Source organism: Oncorhynchus mykiss, chromosome 17 (assembly GCF_013265735.2).
Source record: "Oncorhynchus mykiss isolate Arlee chromosome 17, USDA_OmykA_1.1, whole genome shotgun sequence".
NCBI lineage: Eukaryota > Metazoa > Chordata > Actinopteri > Salmoniformes > Salmonidae > Oncorhynchus > Oncorhynchus mykiss.
Genome location: NC_048581.1, coordinates 60,336,651 through 60,356,576, shown reverse-complemented (window position 1 = coordinate 60,356,576; position 19,926 = coordinate 60,336,651). Strand labels below are relative to the sequence as shown.

At 44.9% G+C, this 19,926-nt stretch overlaps 1 protein-coding gene across 3 annotated transcripts in view; it reads right to left on the bottom strand.

Annotated features, from left to right (window-relative positions):
- Positions 1-19,926, bottom strand: part of srgap3 (SLIT-ROBO Rho GTPase activating protein 3) — a 117,933-nt gene that overhangs the window by 26,835 nt on the left and 71,172 nt on the right. For all 3 annotated transcript variants that reach the window (XM_036950354.1, XM_036950353.1, XM_021569197.2), the window contains 7 exons: positions 16,413-16,598; positions 12,613-12,741; positions 9,728-9,949; positions 9,391-9,492; positions 8,285-8,482; positions 4,557-4,641; positions 1,104-1,131 (listed from right to left, as the gene is read on the bottom strand). In XM_036950354.1, the coding sequence (XP_036806249.1) occupies positions 1,104-1,131; positions 4,557-4,641; positions 8,285-8,482; positions 9,391-9,492; positions 9,728-9,949; positions 12,613-12,741; positions 16,413-16,598 (950 nt within the window). The remainder of the gene's footprint in view (positions 1-1,103; positions 1,132-4,556; positions 4,642-8,284; positions 8,483-9,390; positions 9,493-9,727; positions 9,950-12,612; positions 12,742-16,412; positions 16,599-19,926) is intronic.

The window sequence follows — 19,926 nt, the reverse complement described above, 5'->3', positions numbered from 1 at the left end:
CAAGGCTGAAATGCAGGTATGAAAACATCATCTCTCAATACACTTCCACCTTCCAAAATGTCCCCCTGTACTCTGTTTATCAAGAGGAAATGTGTGTAGGCAGGAGGAAGTGATCCACATCTAAATGTTGAAAATTCAACCAAAACGAGACGTTTTATTACTGATGTGTGTTATTTAAACCTGATGGCTCTGCCCTGTAATTAACCCCTAAGCAGTGCTTGTCTGCGCCAGGCCTTGCTGCTGGGAGGTCCCTGAGTGGCTCTATGGCCGGAGGCTTTGGGCCCCTTATAAAACCCACTATGACTGACGTATTGAAAACTTGACTCCTAATGTATAGCATAATGTAAACATTATTAACCAGAACTAATAAAATCAAGCACACCTGCTGATAGTTCAGGTTATCCCTCACAAATAAATTACAGTGTGGTTAGCAGACCAGTGGTACTTCAGCAAGTCCCGTCATGGCCAGGGCAAACCAAAGTAGCACTCCAAACACTTATTTAGGCCTTATTGAAACTTAGAATAACATGACAAAGATGTTAAAATACACCTTGGGATTTCCTTCATTAATATCTCTCTCTCACACACACACCGAGTTGGTAATTTGCCCTCAGAGGGAGGTAGAGCTGACAATGTTCAGGTTTCCTATTCAGGGTCTGCCCCCCAACCCCACCCACCCAAACACACACTAACAGTTACCCATCACTCCTGATCCATCTGCACTGCGGCCCTGAAGCCCTTCCCAGAGACGGACAGATCAGTGACACACAGCACTCTCCTCTCTGCCATCCAGCCGGAACTCTAAACACAGCCTCAACCATTCTGCTCATTGTGGCTCATCGTTGCAACACATGATGCTTAGATTTGTATTAACTCCTGGCAATAAGGTTAATGAAGTATTAAACAATGGATGTCTGTGAACAAGATGCTCCGAGAACTCCATACTGTATGATCTGCAGTAGTTTTTTTAAAATGTATTTTCTATTAGACACCCACTGAAATCAAATAACCGTATAATATATATTTTATTGTATGCACCATGAGAGTAGTTCGGTCAAAGGCAGGGTATTTGAAATGGTTTAGTTAATCTTAAGACACCTTACCTCGTAGTCCCACATTCAGCCCTTTCTCCTGCAAACACAGAACAAGAAAGAAATGTCATTAAGAATATGCACAGTGCGCAGGCTAACTCCAGCTCCTCTACCAGGGCTCAGTGAAGGATTTCATGGGACTAGTCAGAGCTATTGAGAGAGAGCTGAATGGTCTAGGGACAACAGCATCCTTGAGACAAATGCATTGAGCTGTCACCATAGAAACCTCATAGGGGACCCTGTAGGGTGCAGGCCAGCTCCCTCAAGGAAGAAAAGGGGCTCTGGGGACTGGGGGTGCATCTCTAACTGGTGACACTGAGCGATGTCTGCACTGGCTCACTGAGTCCTTTGTCCCGAAGCCCTGCGCACGTCTCAACACACACACAGTAGCACATGGGCACGCAAAAACATCAAACCCAACCCAAACACACACACTTTCACAAATAAATGTTCTCGCTCTGTCTTTCTCTCACACACACACGCACGCACACACACAGGCACACAGACGCACACACAACCAACACACCTTGCTAGTCGAGCCTCAGGTAAAGACAAGACATTGAGTATAGGTTAGGCAATGAAGAAGTCAGTCAGTCCTTATTACTGTTATTCGTATGTGTCAGAAAGGTCCTCCCACTAGCTTTAACAGCCAATAGTTAATAAATAGAGTTTATTAGCTGGCGTTGAGAAAGGCCCTTTGTCTTTTAAATATAATCCATTGAGCATTGACTGAATGTGCCTCATTGTGTACAACAAGCTCTAACAGCACACTATTCTAGCATTCTGTTGTTCCCTTTCTATCAGTTTTAGAATGAGAGACGAGAGTGATGACTGACCCATTTCTCTATGCATAATGTTGGCAGTAGATGAGACTAGCAGTGTGGTCTCTGGAGCGTTCATGTGGAGAAACAACAGTGCATTTCCTGCCAGTCATTCCATTGAGTGATAGTCTAGCCTAGCTCAGCTCAATGAACCCAGAAATTACACCCCCTTCCTCCAGCATGGGCAAAGCACAGGCTGGCTATACAAATTCAGTTTTAATTTCATATCCAAACATAAGGATTTAAGTGTCTCATTGTAACTGCAAGAACACAGTAGCATTTTACCCTTTGCTAAGCCCCGCCCCCTTTGGTTACTGTTGCAACCTTGGACAACCTTTTCGAAAGCCCAATTCCCCATTAAACCACTGGTGAAATCCCCTCACAATGATCTCAAACTGTGTTTTTAATACACAATGAAATGAAACACAGACTACCCCTTGTTAATCAGGAAACTATTGGATATGTTGTGGTGGACTATCATTACAATTGCTTTACGGGAACCTGGTAAAATTATGTTTGTGTAATTACCTGTCAGCATACAGTCAAAGCTATAATCACTTTTGGAGCAAACTACTGCCTTCAAATCGTATCCTGATGTTGACAGCAAATAGCAATGTTAGGAACATACATTTGAGAAAACAAGTTATATTAAGTGGCTAGTGAGACAGAGAGCTAGCTAACCAGCAGAGCCAGCAAACAATGAAGCTTAAAAAAAGTATAATTCTGGATTCAAAAAATACTTAATTAACAGGTTCTGCATTTCAGGAATTACAGTAGCAAGTACTCCTAGTGCACTATTGAATTATTTAGCCATTAAAAAATGTATTTAAAAAAAAAAAAAACTCAAAATGTTTGCCCTAGCCCTCACTGGCTTTCGTGGGATTTAAACGTGACCATGTCCAAGGTGTCATCTTGACAACAGCTGCTATTAATTCGATTGCGATAAATTGCCCCAAATTATGGGGCGGGGCTTATTAAAGGGTCAATTGTTGACTGAAGTACGTTTGCTAAATGAGCCGAATGCTTTATGTAAAAACTTCTAACTCAAGGTTTCAGTATTCTAAACCAACAAATCAACCTACAGCTACATAACCTGATAATAGGCAATTAATCATCACAATGGTGTGTTTTTTATAACTGTCTGTGAATTCTACCTGCGTTAACTGTAGATATTCATGGAGATCTGTGATTTCCAGCTAGAACCCAGGAGGGTATGCAGCTGTCCTAGCCATGTTGAGTAGTTTCAATGTAGACATAGTGTTCTAGTAATCTATACAGCTAGGTCTGATGTGTGCACCATGTGGTATTCTCCATGGTCACTAATAACGCACGCGCACGCACACACTTAATGAGCAGGCCTGATTGAACATACACATGCTTAATGAGCAGGGCTGACTGATCACCTCAATAATGAAACATGTTTGGTACCTGCAGACGCCGTATGTCACGCCCATACACACAGCAGCAGCACTGGACCAACAAGATGGCGCAGACAGACACGTTCGCGCTGTTTCTAGCTCCTAGCCACAATCACACAAACAAACCAGCTGTGGGCTATGTTCACATGAAAACATGCTCAAGCTATCAGTTCATAGAGATCTGAAGATGACAGAGGAACATTCGGGAGGCCTAAACGAAAGAGAAAAATCCATGTTGAACAAGAGTGTGCACGTATGTGTGTATGAGTTGAAATAGGGGGAGTGCGTGCGTGTATGTACAAGTGTAAGTGCAGTGTTTCCTCTATATTCATTTAAATTGTTGCCACCACTGCAAAAAATATGATGTTACTGTTTATGTATTTCTGCCGAAACACCCTTTTAAATGGATTGTCGTTTACTTAAATGACTGGAAGTCTATGGGAACAGCTAGCATGTCATTGCGCTAATAATAGTAGCAATGCACCCACCCTTGCCACCACTGCTGAAAAAAATCATAGGGGAAACACTGAGTGTGAGTGAGTGAGTGAGTGAGTGAGTGAGTGAGTGAGTATGGCTGTGCACACACACGGCCCCAGCTGGTTGCTCCTGCTGTCCCTCTCTATTAGGTGAACCCCTGGTACAGCAGCAGCTGTGGAGATAGGCCTGTGCGGCTGGGAGCTGGGACAGCCTGATTGATTGGGCGTAAACTGCTCACGGCTGAGGTGACAAGGGTCCCCCTGGGAGGGGTCTCTGTGAGAGGGGCGGGGGTCCCTATTATCCAGACTCCTCCAGGACCCTGAAAGAGGCTACAGCACAACATACAGAGAGGGGAGGTGATTGTGATGTTATAATGTTTCGTTATGATACCTTTGATGTACTTACAGTCCTCGCCTTTGAATATGAACTGAACTCCTCTTCCCTGTTTTACTGCCCATTGAGGGGACACAAGTCCCTATGGTGTCCTCGCTCTTCAGCCTGGTTCAGCTCTCCTCATTAGATAAGCGCACCACAACACTACTTGCCCTGAAGGCGGCCATTTTACAGACCCATCACCTTTCCCAGGGAACCCTGGCTCATTATAAGCTAGGGGTTGACAGACTAGGCCTGGCGCCTGTCATTAACGCCACTGTGACCAGAAGAAATAGGAACATTAAGAGAAGGGATGTCGAACTAACATTGATGTCTATAGACATGACGTCCTTGGTGGAGAGACTTAGGGCACTTACCTTCTCCCAATGTCTGCTTCAGGAGGTCATGCTTGGCCTGCAGTTTAATGATGAGATTGCTGCCGTTCAGGAACTCCTTGAACTTCTGCAAACCCAGACAGACCAGATGAAAGTGTCAGTGAGTGAACAGTGTTAATGGGATGTGACTGGAACAGGCAGAGCCGGCCGCTATCCACCACAAAGGCCAGAGAAGACATTCAGTCTCACTCTGAATGGCACAAATTCAATCTGTTCCAAGGATAATCTAATTTCCATGTGATTTCCAAAGCATGCGTGTTTTATGGAATGGTGTGATGGCTGATGGCTTTGATGTGCACTAAACTGACACTAAAGGTCCTTTTAGTCAGGGAAAAAGACTATGGTAGTACAGCTAGGTTTGTCACTTTAGTGTGAAACCGATATAACAGGCAGTTGCCCTGAGACATGGATGCATATCTTAGGGCAAAAGAGGCAGGTATGACAGCTATCCATAACAGGCAGGTATGACAACTATCCATAACAGGCAGGTATGACAGATATGTATAACAGGCAGGTATGACAGATATGTATAACAGGCAGGTATGACAGCTATGTATAACAGGCAGGTATGACAGCTATGTATAACAGGCTAGTATGACAGCTATCCATAACAGGCAGGAATGACAGCTATGTATAACAGGCAGGTATGACAGCTATGTATAACAAACAGGTGTGACAGCTATGTATAGCAGGGCAGGTATGACAGCTATCCATAACAGGCAGGTATGACAGATATGTATAACAGGCAGGTATGACAGCTATCCATAACAGGCAGGTAGGAATCTATGTATAACAGGCAGGTATGACAGCTATGTATAACAGGGCAGGTATGACAGCTATCCATAACAGGCAGGTATGACAGCTATGTATAACAGGCAGGTAGTAATCTATGTATAACAGGCAGGTATGACAGATATGTATAACAGGCAGGTATGACAGCTATCCATAACAGGCAGGTATGACAGCTATCCATAACAGGCAGGTAGGAATCTATGTATAACAGGCAGGTATGACAGCTATGTATAACAGGGCAGGTATGACAACTATCCATAACAGGCAGGTATGACAGTTATGTATAACAGGCAGGTATGACCGCTATGTATAACATGCAGGTATGACAGCTATGTATAACAGGCAGGTATGACAGCTATGTATAGCAGGGCAGGTATGACAGCTATGTATAACAGGCAGGTATGACAGCTATGTGTAACAGGCAGGTATGACAACTATGTATAACAGGCAGGTATGACAGCTATCCATAACAGGCAGGTATGACAGCTATGTAATAACAGGCAGGTATGACAGCTATGTGTAACAGGCAGGTATGACAACTATGTATAACAGGCAGGTATGACAGCTATCCATAACAGGCAGGTATGACAGCTATGTATAACAGGCAGGTATGACAACTATGTATAACAGGCAGGTATGACAGCTATCCATAACAGGCAGGTATGACAGATATGTATAACAGGCAGGTATGACAGCTATGTATAACAAGCAGGTATGACAGCTATGTATAGCAGGGCAGGTATGACAGATATGTATAGCAGGGCAGGTATGACAGCTATGTATAACAGGCAGGTATGACAGCTATGTATAGCAGGGCAGGTATGACAGCTATCCATAACAGGCAGGTATGACAGCTATGTATAACAGGAAGGTATGACAGCTATGTATAACAGGCAGGTATGACAGCTATGTATAACAGGGCAGGTATGACAGCTATGTATAACAGGCAGGTATGACAGCTATCCATAACAGGCAGGTATGACAGCTATGTATAACAGGCAGGTATGACAGCTATGTATAACAGGCAGGTATGACAGCTATGTATAACAGGGCAGGTATGACAGCAATGTATAACAGGCAGGTATGACAGCTATGTATAACAGGCAGGTATGACAGCTATGTATAACAGGCAGGTATGACAGCTATCCATAACAGGCAGGTATGACAGCTATGTATAACAGGCAGGTATGACAGCTATGTATAACAAACAGGTGTGACAGCTATGTATAGCAGGGCAGGTATGACAGCTATCCATAACAGGCAGGTATGACAGATATGTATAACAGGCAGGTATGACAGCTATCCATAACAGGCAGGTAGGAATCTATGTATAACAGGCAGGTATGACAGCTATGTATAACAGGCAGGTATGACAGCTATCCATAACAGGCAGGTAGGAATCTATGTATAACAGGCAGGTATGACAGCTATGTATAACAGGGCAGGTATGACAGCTATCCATAACAGGCAGGTATGACAGCTATGTATAACAGGCAAGTATGACAGCTATGTATAACAGGCAAGTATGACAGCTATGTATAACAGGCCGGTATGACAGCTATGTATAGCAGGGCAGGTATGACAGCTATGTATAGCAGGGCAGGTATGACAGCTATGTATAACAGGCAGGTATGACAGCTATGTGTAACAGGCAGGTATGACAACTATGTATAACAGGCAGGTATGACAGCTATCCATAACAGGCAGGTATGAAAGATATGTAATAACAGGCAGGTATGACAGCTATGTGTAACAGGCAGGTATGACAACTATGTATAACAGGCAGGTATGACAGCTATCCATAACAGGCAGGTATGACAGCTATGTATAACAGGCAGGTATGACAACTATGTATAACAGGCAGGTATGACAGCTATCCATAACAGGCAGGTATGACAGATATGTATAACAGGCAGGTATGACAGCTATGTATAACAAGCAGGTATGACAGCTATGTATAGCAGGGCAGGTATGACAGATATGTATAGCAGGGCAGGTATGACAGCTATGTATAACAGGCAGGTATGACAGCTATGTATAGCAGGGCAGGTATGACAGCTATCCATAACAGGCAGGTATGACAGCTATGTATAACAGGAAGGTATGACAGCTATGTATAACAGGCGGGTATGACGGCTATCCAGAACAGGCAGGTATGACAGCTATGTATAACAGGCAGGTATGACAGCTATGTATAACAGGCAGGTATGACAGCTATGTATAACAGGCAGGTATGACAGCTATGTATAACAGGCAGGTATGACAGCTATCCATAACAGGCAGGTATGACAGCTATGTATAACAGGCAGGTATGACAGCTATGTATAACAGGCAGGTATGACAGCTATGTATAACAGGCAGGTATGACAGCTATGTATAACAAACAGTTATGACAGCTATGTATAGCAGGCAGGTATGACAGCTATGTATAACAGGCAGGTATGACAGCTATCCATAACAGGCAGGTATGACAGCTATGTATAACAGGCAGGTATGACAGCTATGTATAACAGGCAGGTATGACAGTTATGTATAACAGGCAGGTATGACAGCTATGTATAACAAACAGTTATGACAGCTATGTATAACAGGCAGGTATGACAGCTATGTATAACAGGCAGGTATGACAGCTATCCATAACAGGCAGGTATGAAAGATATGTAATAACAGGCAGGTATGACAGCTATGTGTAACAGGCAGGTATGACAACTATGTATAACAGGCAGGTATGACAGCTATCCATAACAGGCAGGTATGACAGATATGTATAACAGGCAGGCATGACAGCTATGTATAACAAGCAGGTATGACAGCTATGTATAGCAGGGCAGGTATGACAGATATGTATAGCAGGGCAGGTATGACAGCTATGTATAACAGGCAGGTATGACAGCTATGCATAACAGGCAGGTACTCACAGTGAAGTAAAAGACCTCTGTCTCCTGCTGGTTGGCCCGTCTCTTGGCCACGTTCAGTTTGCTCATGTAGGTCTCGGAAGCCACCGATTTGATGGACTCAGTGGAGCGGCTATGCTGGAAGGCATCAGACACATCAAAGTCCTCCACAGTCAGCATGTCCTGGAGCATCTGCATGGTGGCGTCCAGAGTCTTCCTCACCTACAGCAAAGGCAAAGATTCAGCAACTCAAACCACAACAAAAAGAACCAGGATTTCCTCCTCAAGTCATCTGATTCCGGTCTTTTTGAACATAAAAGTAAAAGCATCCTATGCCACTTGCAAGGTCAAATGTGAGTGATCACTGGCATATCCCATTTCAAAGACAAATCGACCCCGAATAACAACGAATAACCTTTGATTGTAGCTGTTTGACACCAAACAGCCTTCACCTCCTAAGGCAGGTACACGGTTCATTCCTAGGCAGCGTACCAGACGACCTGCCAGTCAGCCATTCATCACAATAACAGCAGAATATGAAGAGCATCTGGCCCGGCTGTATGTAAAAGGTCTGCGGGCTCTTTCTATACAACACTGTGATTGATCAGGCTCATTCCCAGAGTGGCACGACTCGTCCATTACCCGGAAGTTATATGAAACGTTATGAGACATGATGAGAACCAGGGCGATATGAGACGGAGCCGAGGCGTAGCCATCAGGGCAGGTTGTAGCTAGCCAGCCAGGGTCATTAGCATCTCCATTAGCACCTGCATCCACTCAGAGGGAGAGAGAGCTGTGTGTGTGTGTGTGTGTGCTGCCTGCTGCTCCCACTGAGAAGGGCCACTCCTCACCACGCACAACACGCCATCATTAGGGATGTACTGTATCTACATGGAACATGCATCCATTACGGTTATCATACAAGCTCACAATCACAAGCTAAAGATACATTCTCAGCTCCCAGGAAGTGTGTGTGGGCCATTACATTGAAATTGCAATGAGAGTTGATTGTATCTATAGACCTGAGTTCTGGCATTTCAGAGACTTGGGAAACATTGGCGACAGGACGATCTCAGCGGGGTGATGCAGGAGACACACTGGGGGGGATGGACGCTACCGTGAGCCCTCACCTCTTCGTTCTCGATCTTGAGCGTGGCCAGACGGGACTGCAGCTGGTGGTAGCGCATCAGGAGCTCAGTCTGCACAGGCTGCTGGGCACTCACCTGGCACACCTGAGGGGGCACACGTAGACAGAGGTATGGGCTGAGCACTTGGATTTTCATTAAGTGTACCTTACAGAATTGGAAAAAGCATGCTTAGAAACGTTGTTTCTGCTGGCTTGAACGTGCTTTCCATGGTTGAATAAATCTACTGGCTGTAATTGCAACTCGGAATCAGTTTCAATAATGACAATCAATATCGTATGAATCTATAAATGTACCAAATCAGTAATTTGACCCCTCTCACCTCGTCCCCCATGTGGGGCAGGTACTCGAAGCACATGGGAGGGCAGAACACCTGGTTGTGCATGTCCATGATCTTGTGCTTGTCGCTGCGGGAGTCCAGGTTGTCCACGGCGTTCTCCATGATGTCCAGGCCCTCGTGGCGACTTGTCTCCAGGTTGTACTCAGCTGACAGGTAGGTCCTGAAGGTACGCGCAAGGCTGGCGTGGTAGCCCAGGTCACAGCACTGAGATACAGGAAAAACACTCATTATAGTATAGTATAATACAATAACTAATATAGGAGTAGAATATAATATAGGCCTTTTTCTTGACCACATGACCTGACTGTAAGTCTACACCAAGGGTCCAGAGTTTTGTGGCTCAGGTCATGTGACTAAGAACCTCCTGGACCTAATTATGGACAACCTGACATAGCAGTCGGAATCCATTATACACAAGTCAATGGGATAAACTCAGCCTTTAGCAATCACACGATTCAGTTACATGATTCAGTTACATGATTCCTCTCATTTCCTACAAGCGCGTTACTAACCTGACCTTCAACATGAACTCAATTCCAAATCAGACACTGCTATCGGTTAACAGGCCTAAATAGAATAATAGAATACACCGAATTAGAAGAGCAAGCACAGTAGGACACCTAGGATAATTAGCTCAACCATGGAGCTGCATAAACTAACCTAATTACTGCAGCCGAGCAGAGCAGAGCGGTGAGTGGGTTGCCTCGAGGCTGGAGGGGCCAGAGTCAGACTGCTCTGTGATTCTCTAAACGCTCTTTAATAGACGCACCGGAAGTTGCACTCGGCTCCAAGGATAAATCCCCATAGCAGCGGTTATTTTATAACAGGGTCAGTGTACAATCAGGAAGGATACGGCAGCACAGAGGTACAGAGTTTTCTCTGTCATTTTTCTATCATAAGTATACTGTAGCAGGAGTGCTGACAGGCAGAATAATGGTACTGTAAAACTGATGACATTGTTTATTTGCATGCAAAAGACATCTGCAATCTATTTCCATTGATTCTAATAGACAGGACTGACTTCTTGCGGTGTGGATGCATGTTTTGATGTCTTGCTGCTAGTGACTGTTTCTGTGTGGCATGACAAACAGGCCCTTATCCTCTGTCCAGCTTGTGGCGGCACGACCCAGCACAGCGAGTCATGCTCACAATCCCTTTCCCTGCAGGACGGCAGGATTTGCGATGACATGTCCCCGTTCACTTGCCAGACACAGGAAGCAGCTCCAACAAAGTGACCCAGCATAGAGACACAGCCACCAATCAGAGGTCTCTGTCTGGAGGAACCCTGTGTAACCTAGAGCTCCAGGCCAGCTCCTTCACACTTCACACAGTTGATGTTTAGAACTGTTTAAAGTCTAGCCAGCCTCAAGCCTCTAAGTACAATCACATCATATGCATTCTGTAAATATGCAGGATCTCTGTATCCAACTCTCCAACTCAGTTTTAGAGCTGGTCAGGCATGCCTAGGCCAATACCACAGTACCCTCCACACACACACACACACACACACACACACACACACACACACACACACACACACACACACACACACACACACACACACACACACACACACACACACACACACACACACACACAGTAGACAGGGAGGGAGAGGCTAGGGGGCACATCTGGCAGAGTCACCAAAACCACCAGGTAACCTGGGGCTGAATGATCCCTGCAAGAACCACCAGGTAACCTGGGGATGAATGATCCCTGCAAGAACCACCAGGTAACCTGGGGATGAATGATCCCTGCCAACCACACTGGCCACACTGCTGCCTGTATGCACCCAGACCCTGGCTAGGGTTTCATTCCTCTAGCCATTAGTGGTCTACAAAGCAAACTCGTTCACCAACTGTAATCACAGACTTCCCAGACAGGCTTGCTGCTGGGGTGTGTTGGCTTTGCATTTTGAATTATGATGGTGGTTCACCTAGGTATGGTCTTTTCTGTCATGTAACTCTATTTCTCTAATCCAATTGATACTTTGAAGGGGAAGTGGCATACTGTTAAACGGAACACATTATTTATTAGATACGGACCAACAGAAGAGGGTGGAAACCCTGGAGTTACTGCAGATTTGAGGTAAGAGAGGAAACTTTTGTTTTGTTTTAAATCGATTCTGATGAGATTCTCCCTTCTCAATCCTGTCAATCCAGTTTTCCTGTGGCTGTGGTTCCTCTCCACCTCTGCCCTGTAGAAGTAGGAAGCAGAGGAGTTTCTGTACGCGTGTGAGGGTGTGCATGTGTCTGTGTCACCAAGGGTCATGTTTCACCATCAGTGTGTTTTGCCTGGCTCCCTGGGAGAGTGGGGTGTGTGACAGTGACAGGCAGACACACACGCTCCGCATCTCCCAGCACAGCTCCCTTAAGGAGCCTCAGCCCTCACAGCACTCCCAGATAGATGAGGGCATGACAGAGGCAGGAGAGGAGAACAGGGGGAAGAGAAGACCAGCAGGAAGGCATTCTGACTGTCAACACTGATCCATTCCCATGACAGGATGTCATCATTTATATTCCAGAAGAATCCTAACAATGCCTGTTGGGTGGTAACATACAGTAGGACCGTAATGTACATCTGGCAAAGCCATTCAGTTAGACACTTAACAACAGTACTACCGACTGGCTCAGAATCAAACTGTTTTGTTCGAGATTAAGAGACACAAAATGGAGGTAAACACTTTCAGTCAAACCAACAGAGCAGCTTGTAGCAATACAGCAAATGGGCTGCGAACACTAAAACAGATGGTGAGAATATCTAGTGTAGCAACCAACGTTAGACCAACGTTAGACCAACGTTAGACCAACGTTAGACAATCCCAGCTGAGAGATACAATGAAACCTGAGTGCCTATCGCATACTTACATCAATCATATCAGAGACATCGTGAATGTAGTATTTCGCCACAACGGCATTCGTCGCTGCCAGGTTCAACAAATAGTCATTGCGGGCTTTAGTGCACTTCAGCTTGTTCTCTGAGTACTTGGCTTGTCTCTGGGGGACAGAGAGAAGAAAGAGAGAGAGAGATTGAAAGAGAAAGAGAGTGAGAGGGAAAGAGAGAAAACAGAAACAGAGGGGGGGGGGGGGGGAGTTAATGAAATTAAGCAACGTTGAGTTTGCTAAATGGTATTTGCACAATAACATCTGACAATTTCTGTGCAGCCTGATGGCCTGGCTTAGTGTCAGCAGGAAAAAGGTCAGAGGGATCCACTATAAGAGAGGCTCTTGACAAGCTTCCTGTAGATAATAACAGCATCATAACTGTTCCACCCAGGCTGGCCATTCACAGTCAGAGTCACAATTCAATTCAGCACAACAAAATGTACAGCCCAGATGTGAACAATGAAACAGCCATATAAAATACTGTTTTGGTGCAGTGTGCTTGCTAACCAAAACAGACTCAAACAAACATTCACTAGTTTGTGCTAGTGTGCTCTAATTGTACATCAAGGCAAAGGGTGGCTACTTTGAAGAATCTCAAATATAAAATTATATTTTGATTTGTTAAACACTTTTTTGTTTACTACATGATGCTATATGTGTTATTTCATAGTTTTGATGTATTCACTATTATTCTACGATGTAGAAAATAGTAAAAAAATAAAGAAAAACCCTGGAATCAGTAGATGTGTCCACACTTTTGACTGGTACTGTAGCTTTAAATGGTGCACAGTCTTTGTTGCTATGGTTAACTGGGCATGCTGCATCTGCTCGTGGCATCCAGCTGGGAAACAGGACATTTTTCATCAAAAAGAATATGTTGTCATCTGTTGTTCACATAGCATCGATAATGGACGTTACCAGACAATACATAATGGTATTGACAAAAACAATTGACTCAAATGGAACACAGTGACACAGAATCATTGAGACTTGGCTCACAAAGCAGGATTAAAGAGAGCCAATTAAACAACAACACATTGACGTGTGTCTGCGTGTCTGTGTTTGAAAGCGCTCCTTATAACCTCTTCCAGCAGCCTGGGGACTATTGGATAGCATGTCCTTCAAATACAAACACTTTGCACTTCAAATAGACATGGTCCACCAACACCAATGTCACATGTCCATTATCATGCAAATTAAAACAGTGCATCGGGGAAATGGGGATTGTGGCTTGATTGTCTCCTCTCCCTCTTCAACTCTGTTTGCAGGTAGCTAGGATTCTGAACGACAATGCTATTGTAGCCGGCAAAATCAGGTCACAACGCAGAGAGAAAGTACGTTCATAACTACAGCAAGTTATAAATAGTCCGTGGGGATGGTACAGTTCCCCTGCCAGCATCTCTGGAGACGGCAGCCTGAGGAGGGAGGAAAGCTGTCAGCCATTTGATTCCCTGAGCTGCACTGATAATGGACGCATTTTAATGAAGAAATTCCCCCTGAGAATCCAGATTGAAATATGAATGTTTGAAGTACAGTGTCTTAAGTACAGTGCAGTAGAGTGTGTGGTAATAAGCAGAATTAACATGAATTAGAGTCATGGGCATGGATGAGCTAGAGAGACTGTGCAGTTGGGTCACTGACCTGGAAGTCACCATTTGTCTGTGTGTGTAGACCCATGCTACGGCAATTTTCTCTCTCGCTCTCTCCCTCTCTCGTGGGCTTACACAATGGACCTGCACCCACTCTCACACAGCCTTACCATCCTCTTCATTCACACAATACTGAGAGGGTCCCTCTGGCCTTAGCCAGCTAAAATGATTCTACCTGCCGAACAAAATATCACTTTACAGAAGTGACTGACAATGTACAGTATTACCAGCAGTCCCAGCCAACAGCACTAGCTGTTGGAGACACTATGGTCATCAAGCCTGACCCCATTTAGTCGACTGGTCGATTGTTTAGTCGAGCAGTGGCAAATATATATAACAACAATTATGGCACACGAGACACCTGTCTGATTCACGCCTGTTTGAGTGGACTAATCCATTGCGGAGGCTGCAGGGACGGCACATCAGTATCACCAGAAGTACATTTACTGTTAATTCCCATCATTTCTAATCTACATTTGTTTGGTTACAGTAATTTAATTTAATGCATTCAATATACAGTATTAGTATTGCAGTCTTACTGTTGTCATTGTAGGAGTGGACACGTTATTTGCAGAGCGCATAATCTAGGCTACACTTGTGAGAAAAAGGTTTTGGTCAATTTTATTTCCATTTACGTCTTCCATTTACTTGTTTGGAGCACTCCTGTCAATCTAGAGTAAGAACACACACTTGATTACGCATAGAACTAGACCTAGGTTACTTGGCCTGCGCACAAATACCCGGGGCGGCAGGGTAGCCTAGTGGTTAGAACGTTGGACTAGTAACCGGAAGGTTGCAAGTTCAAACCCTCGAGCTGCCCCTCAACAGGCAGTTCAAGAACCTGAACAGGCAGGTTCACAACAATAAGAATTTGTTCTTAACTGACTTGCCTGGTTAAATATATATACCTATAAATGTGCCCATTTGGGAATCTGATACTATTTCTGATTGTCTTAACTCACCATCACTGTGGAGCTTCTCAAAGTAATTATTTCTTCGCCTCAAACTGTACATAAACTAAGTCTGTTGTTACATCCATTGAGAATGACAATATTTCCTGAATATTTCCTACTTGAAAAGTCTTTCCAGCTCTCTCCCTTTTGATAACCACTCAGCATGAAAGGGAGGGGAAAACATCCGGTCGGTGGAAACTTCATAAAATAGGCCTACCTGATTACTTCTTATCCCTTAGCCTACAGCTGTATCTGTCTGTCCGGAGCTCACTGACTCTGGAAGCTCTGAGGGCCCAGAATATTTTATAGAATGTTGCAAGTTTGCTAGCATGAGCTTTGGGCTGATCAAGTTAATAGTTGATGCAACGTTTTAAGTTCCTTGCAGACAGGCCATGCGCAGCCAATGTGATTTATAGGATATTTATTTTTAATCAGGATATTTTCTACCTGAGGGCTGTAATATTATTATTTGTTGGCTTTTATATAGGCTATTTGTACATATTGGCGATGGCAACAGAAGTTACTTTTAGATTTGTATCTTTTTCATTTAGATAAGAGGTTTGATTAACCACAACATTGATTTTGTGTGTATTGTTGTGAATTGTTAAGATACTTTGTACTGCACTGTTGGAGCTAGGAACACAAGTATTTCGCTACACCCGCAATAGCATCTGCTAAATATGTGTATGTGACCAATACAATTTGATTTGAGATATGAAGACCTTATTATAAATTAAATGAAACTCTTCCACGAAAATGTGCATATGAAAATCATAACTGGCACGCAGATCAGTAGAAATGTTAGGATAACTTGGCACTCCAAATGGAAAAGGTTTCCGACCGCTGGTTTAACCTATTACCGGCAACTTCAGGAGCTTTGCAGAATATGCAAATGCCAGCGGCAGCGGGCAGCAGGAGAAGGAGGGTCGAGAGCAGTTTTTTTTCTCTTCTGGTTAGGCTACAGTATATTGATCTCTGGCTCCCTTTGTGTGTCTTCATTTTTAATCGCAGTGCTTAAAGCATCAGACAAGCTCAGTAGCCTACATATAGTTGATTTTATACAAACATAGGGTGTGTCTATAAATAAAAATAAAAAAACGATCGATTGGTTGAAAGAACAGACAACTTTCTTTTTTGATGTTGTCGGGGACAGCTCTACAAGCCTTGGTGTCAGCCTCACCTTCTCTTTCATCTTCTCGATCTTCCTGACGGAGCTGCGTCTCTGGGGCCGGTCCTCGTGGCGCAGCAGGTTGACATTGAGGTCTCCAGACTTACTGAACTGCTTCTCCTCCTGCTTCTCAGCATCCTTCAGCTTGCTCTCAGCACTGATACTCTCCGTGTGGTACATGTGGTAGGTCTTCATCACCTGGAAGAGCAGGATCAGCACAGAGGAAGGATGAGGAAGTTGCAACAATAACTGGACATAGGCTTCATATAAGACTTCACAACAGCAGACAGAGCAAGCAAATGGGTGATCTGAGGTGACAGCTAGTTTGAAAAGTTTTATTACAATATGTGCCCTAACTAACAAAAACCATATTACGCCTTTTGAACCCTTTCCCTTTGAAATAATGACTTGCAGTGAGAATGGGTCTGTTTCATAAAATACTGCATGAGGGGCTTGTGTTTCATCCATGGTGGCAGGTGCTCACCCAGCGACAAAGACAGGGAACAGGATCACATCAGTATTCTTATCAGGACCACAGCTGGCCATGAATATGCATAACAGGGCCAGGCAAAGCACAGGACATCACAGCTCCTTTATCTCACATCCACAGACCAGTCTGCATCCAGAGATCCAACGACTTGATGAGAAACTGCATGATATACGCTCTTCAACTTTTACACATATGGAAACTGTTATTTGCTCCTTTGTTGGCCTAAGCTCAGTGAGCACGCGCACGCACACGCACATACACACACACACACACACACACACACACACAGAGTCAGTTGATGTTTTCAATGGTGGGCTGATTGAATCAGGGGGCCCAGGGCTGTGTGTGGTAATATAGCTCATCTCATCTGGGCCAGACTTGACACATCCACACCCCCTCTCCACCCCCCTTCTCCTCCTGGATCTGGGTTTGTAAATCAGGATAAACTGTTCATCACCTAATGGTTGTTCATTCTATGCCATTTGTGTGGCATAATGACACCATTGTGCTCTCTGCCTTTCCCCTCCCTACTGTGATCTCTCTGCAGTCAGACACTCAATATTCCCTCTGTCACAAATCAAAATAAATAACTGTAATGGATAGGATGTACAGTATAGCCCTTCCACCAAAAACACTGGCAATACAACTTGTCTAATTTAATACTTAGACGCATCTTAAGTCTGTTTGTTAAAAGGGCAGTGCACTTAAAAACATGATTTTACATGTTTCAGAATAATACAGGATGGATTAATTAATACTGTGAAATTGTGAAAATTATGATAATACAATTTTAGTGTAAGAGCTGTTAGAAAAGACTGCCTGAAGTTTTAGCTAGTTTAGCATAGGTGGAGTTTTGGCCAGCCTGGCGACATCACCACCATATTTGACTCTATGTAAACTGGAAACCACATATCCTGAGGCTGCATTAATTGTAGCTGGGAATTTTAACAAGGCTAATCTGAAAACAAGACTCCCTAAATTCTATCAGCATATCGATTGCGCAACCAGGGCTGGTAAAACCCTGGATCATTGTGACTCTAACTTCCGCGACACATATAAGGCCCCCCTTTCGGAAAAGCTGACCACGACTCCATTTTGTTGCTTCCAGCCTACAGACAGAAACTAAAACAAGAAGCTTCCGCGCTCAGGTCTGTTCAACGCTGGTCCGACCAATCTGATTCAACGCTTCAAGACTGCTTCGATCACGTGGATTGGGATATGTTCCGCATTGCGTCAAACAACAACATTGACGAATACGCTGATTCGGAGAGCGACTTCATTAGAAAGTGCATCGGCGATGTTATACACACAGCAACGATTAAAACATTCCCAAACCAGAAACCGTGGATTGACGGCAGCATTTGCGCGAAACTGAAAGCGGGAACCAATGCTTTTAACCAGGGCAACGTGACAGGAAACATGACCGAATACAAACAGTGTAGCTATTCCCTCCGCAAGGCAATCAAACAAGCTAAGCGTCAGTATAGAGACAAAGTAGAGTTACAATTCAACGGCTCAGACACAAGAGGTATGTGGCAGGGTCTACAGTCAATCACGGATTACAAAAAGAAAACCAGCCCCGTCGAGGACCAGGATGTCTTGCTCCCAGGCAGACTAAATAACTTCTTTGCTCGCTTTGAGGACAATACAGTGCCACTGACACGGCCCGCTACCATAACCTGCGGGCTCTCCTTCACTGCAACCGACGTGAGTAAAACATTTAAACGTGTTAACCCTCGCAATGCTGCAGGCCCACATGGCATCCCCAGCCGCGTCCTCAGCGCATGCGCAGACCAGCTGGCTGGTGTGTTTACGGACATATTCAATTAATCCTTATCCCAGTCTGCTGTTCCCACATGCTTCAAGAGGGCCACCATTGTTCCTGTTCCCAAGAAAGCTAAGGTAACTGAGCTAAACGACTATCGCCCCGTAGCACTCACTCCCGTCATCATGAAGTGCTTTGAGAGACTAGTCAAGGACCATATCACCTCCACCCGACCTGACACCCTAGACCCACTCCAATTTGCTTACCGCCCCAATAGGTCCACAGACGACGCAATCGCAACCACACTGCACACTGCCCTAACCCATCTGGACAAGAGGAATACTTATGTGAGAATGCTGTTCATCGACTACAGCTCAGCATTTAACACCATAGTACCCTCCAAACTCGTCATCAAGCTCGAGACCCTGGGTCTCGACCCCGCCCTGTGCAACTGGGTACTGGACTTCCTGACGGGCCGCCCCCAGGTGGTGAGGGTAGGTAACAACATCTCCACCCCGCTGATCCTCAACACTGGGGCCCCACAAGGGTGCGTTCTGAGCCCTCTCCTGTACTCCCTGTTCACCCACGGCTGTGTGGCCATGCACGCCTCCAACTCAATCATCAAGTTTGCGGACGACACTACAGTGGTAGGCTTGATTACCAACAACGACGAGACGGCCTACAGGGAGGAGGTGAGGGCCCTCGGAGTGTGGTGTCAGGAAAATAACCTCACACTCAACGTCAACAAAACAAAGGAGATGATTGTGTACTTCTGGAAACAGCAGAGGGAGCAGCCCCCTATCCACATCGACGGGACAGTAGGGGAGAGGGTAGTAAGTTTTAAGTTCCTCGGCGTACACATCACGGACAAACTGAATTTGTCCACCCACACAGACAGCGTTGTGAAGAAGGCGCAGCAGCTGTATCACCGCCTGGTACGGCAACTGCTCCGCCCACAACCGTAAGGCTCTCCAGAGGGTAGTGAGGTCTGCACAACGCATCACCGGGGGCAAACTTCCTGCCCTCCAGGACACCTACACCACCAGATGTCACAGGAAGGCCATAAAGATCATCAAGGACAACAACCACCCGAGCCACTGCCTGTTCACCCCGCTATCATCCAGAAGGCGAGGTCAGTACAGGTGCATCAAAGCAGGGACCGAGAGACTGAAAAACAGCAATCTATCTCAAGGCCATCAGACTCCAGCCACATACTCCAGCCACTTTAATAATGGAAATTGATCAAAATTGATGGAAAAAATGTATCATAT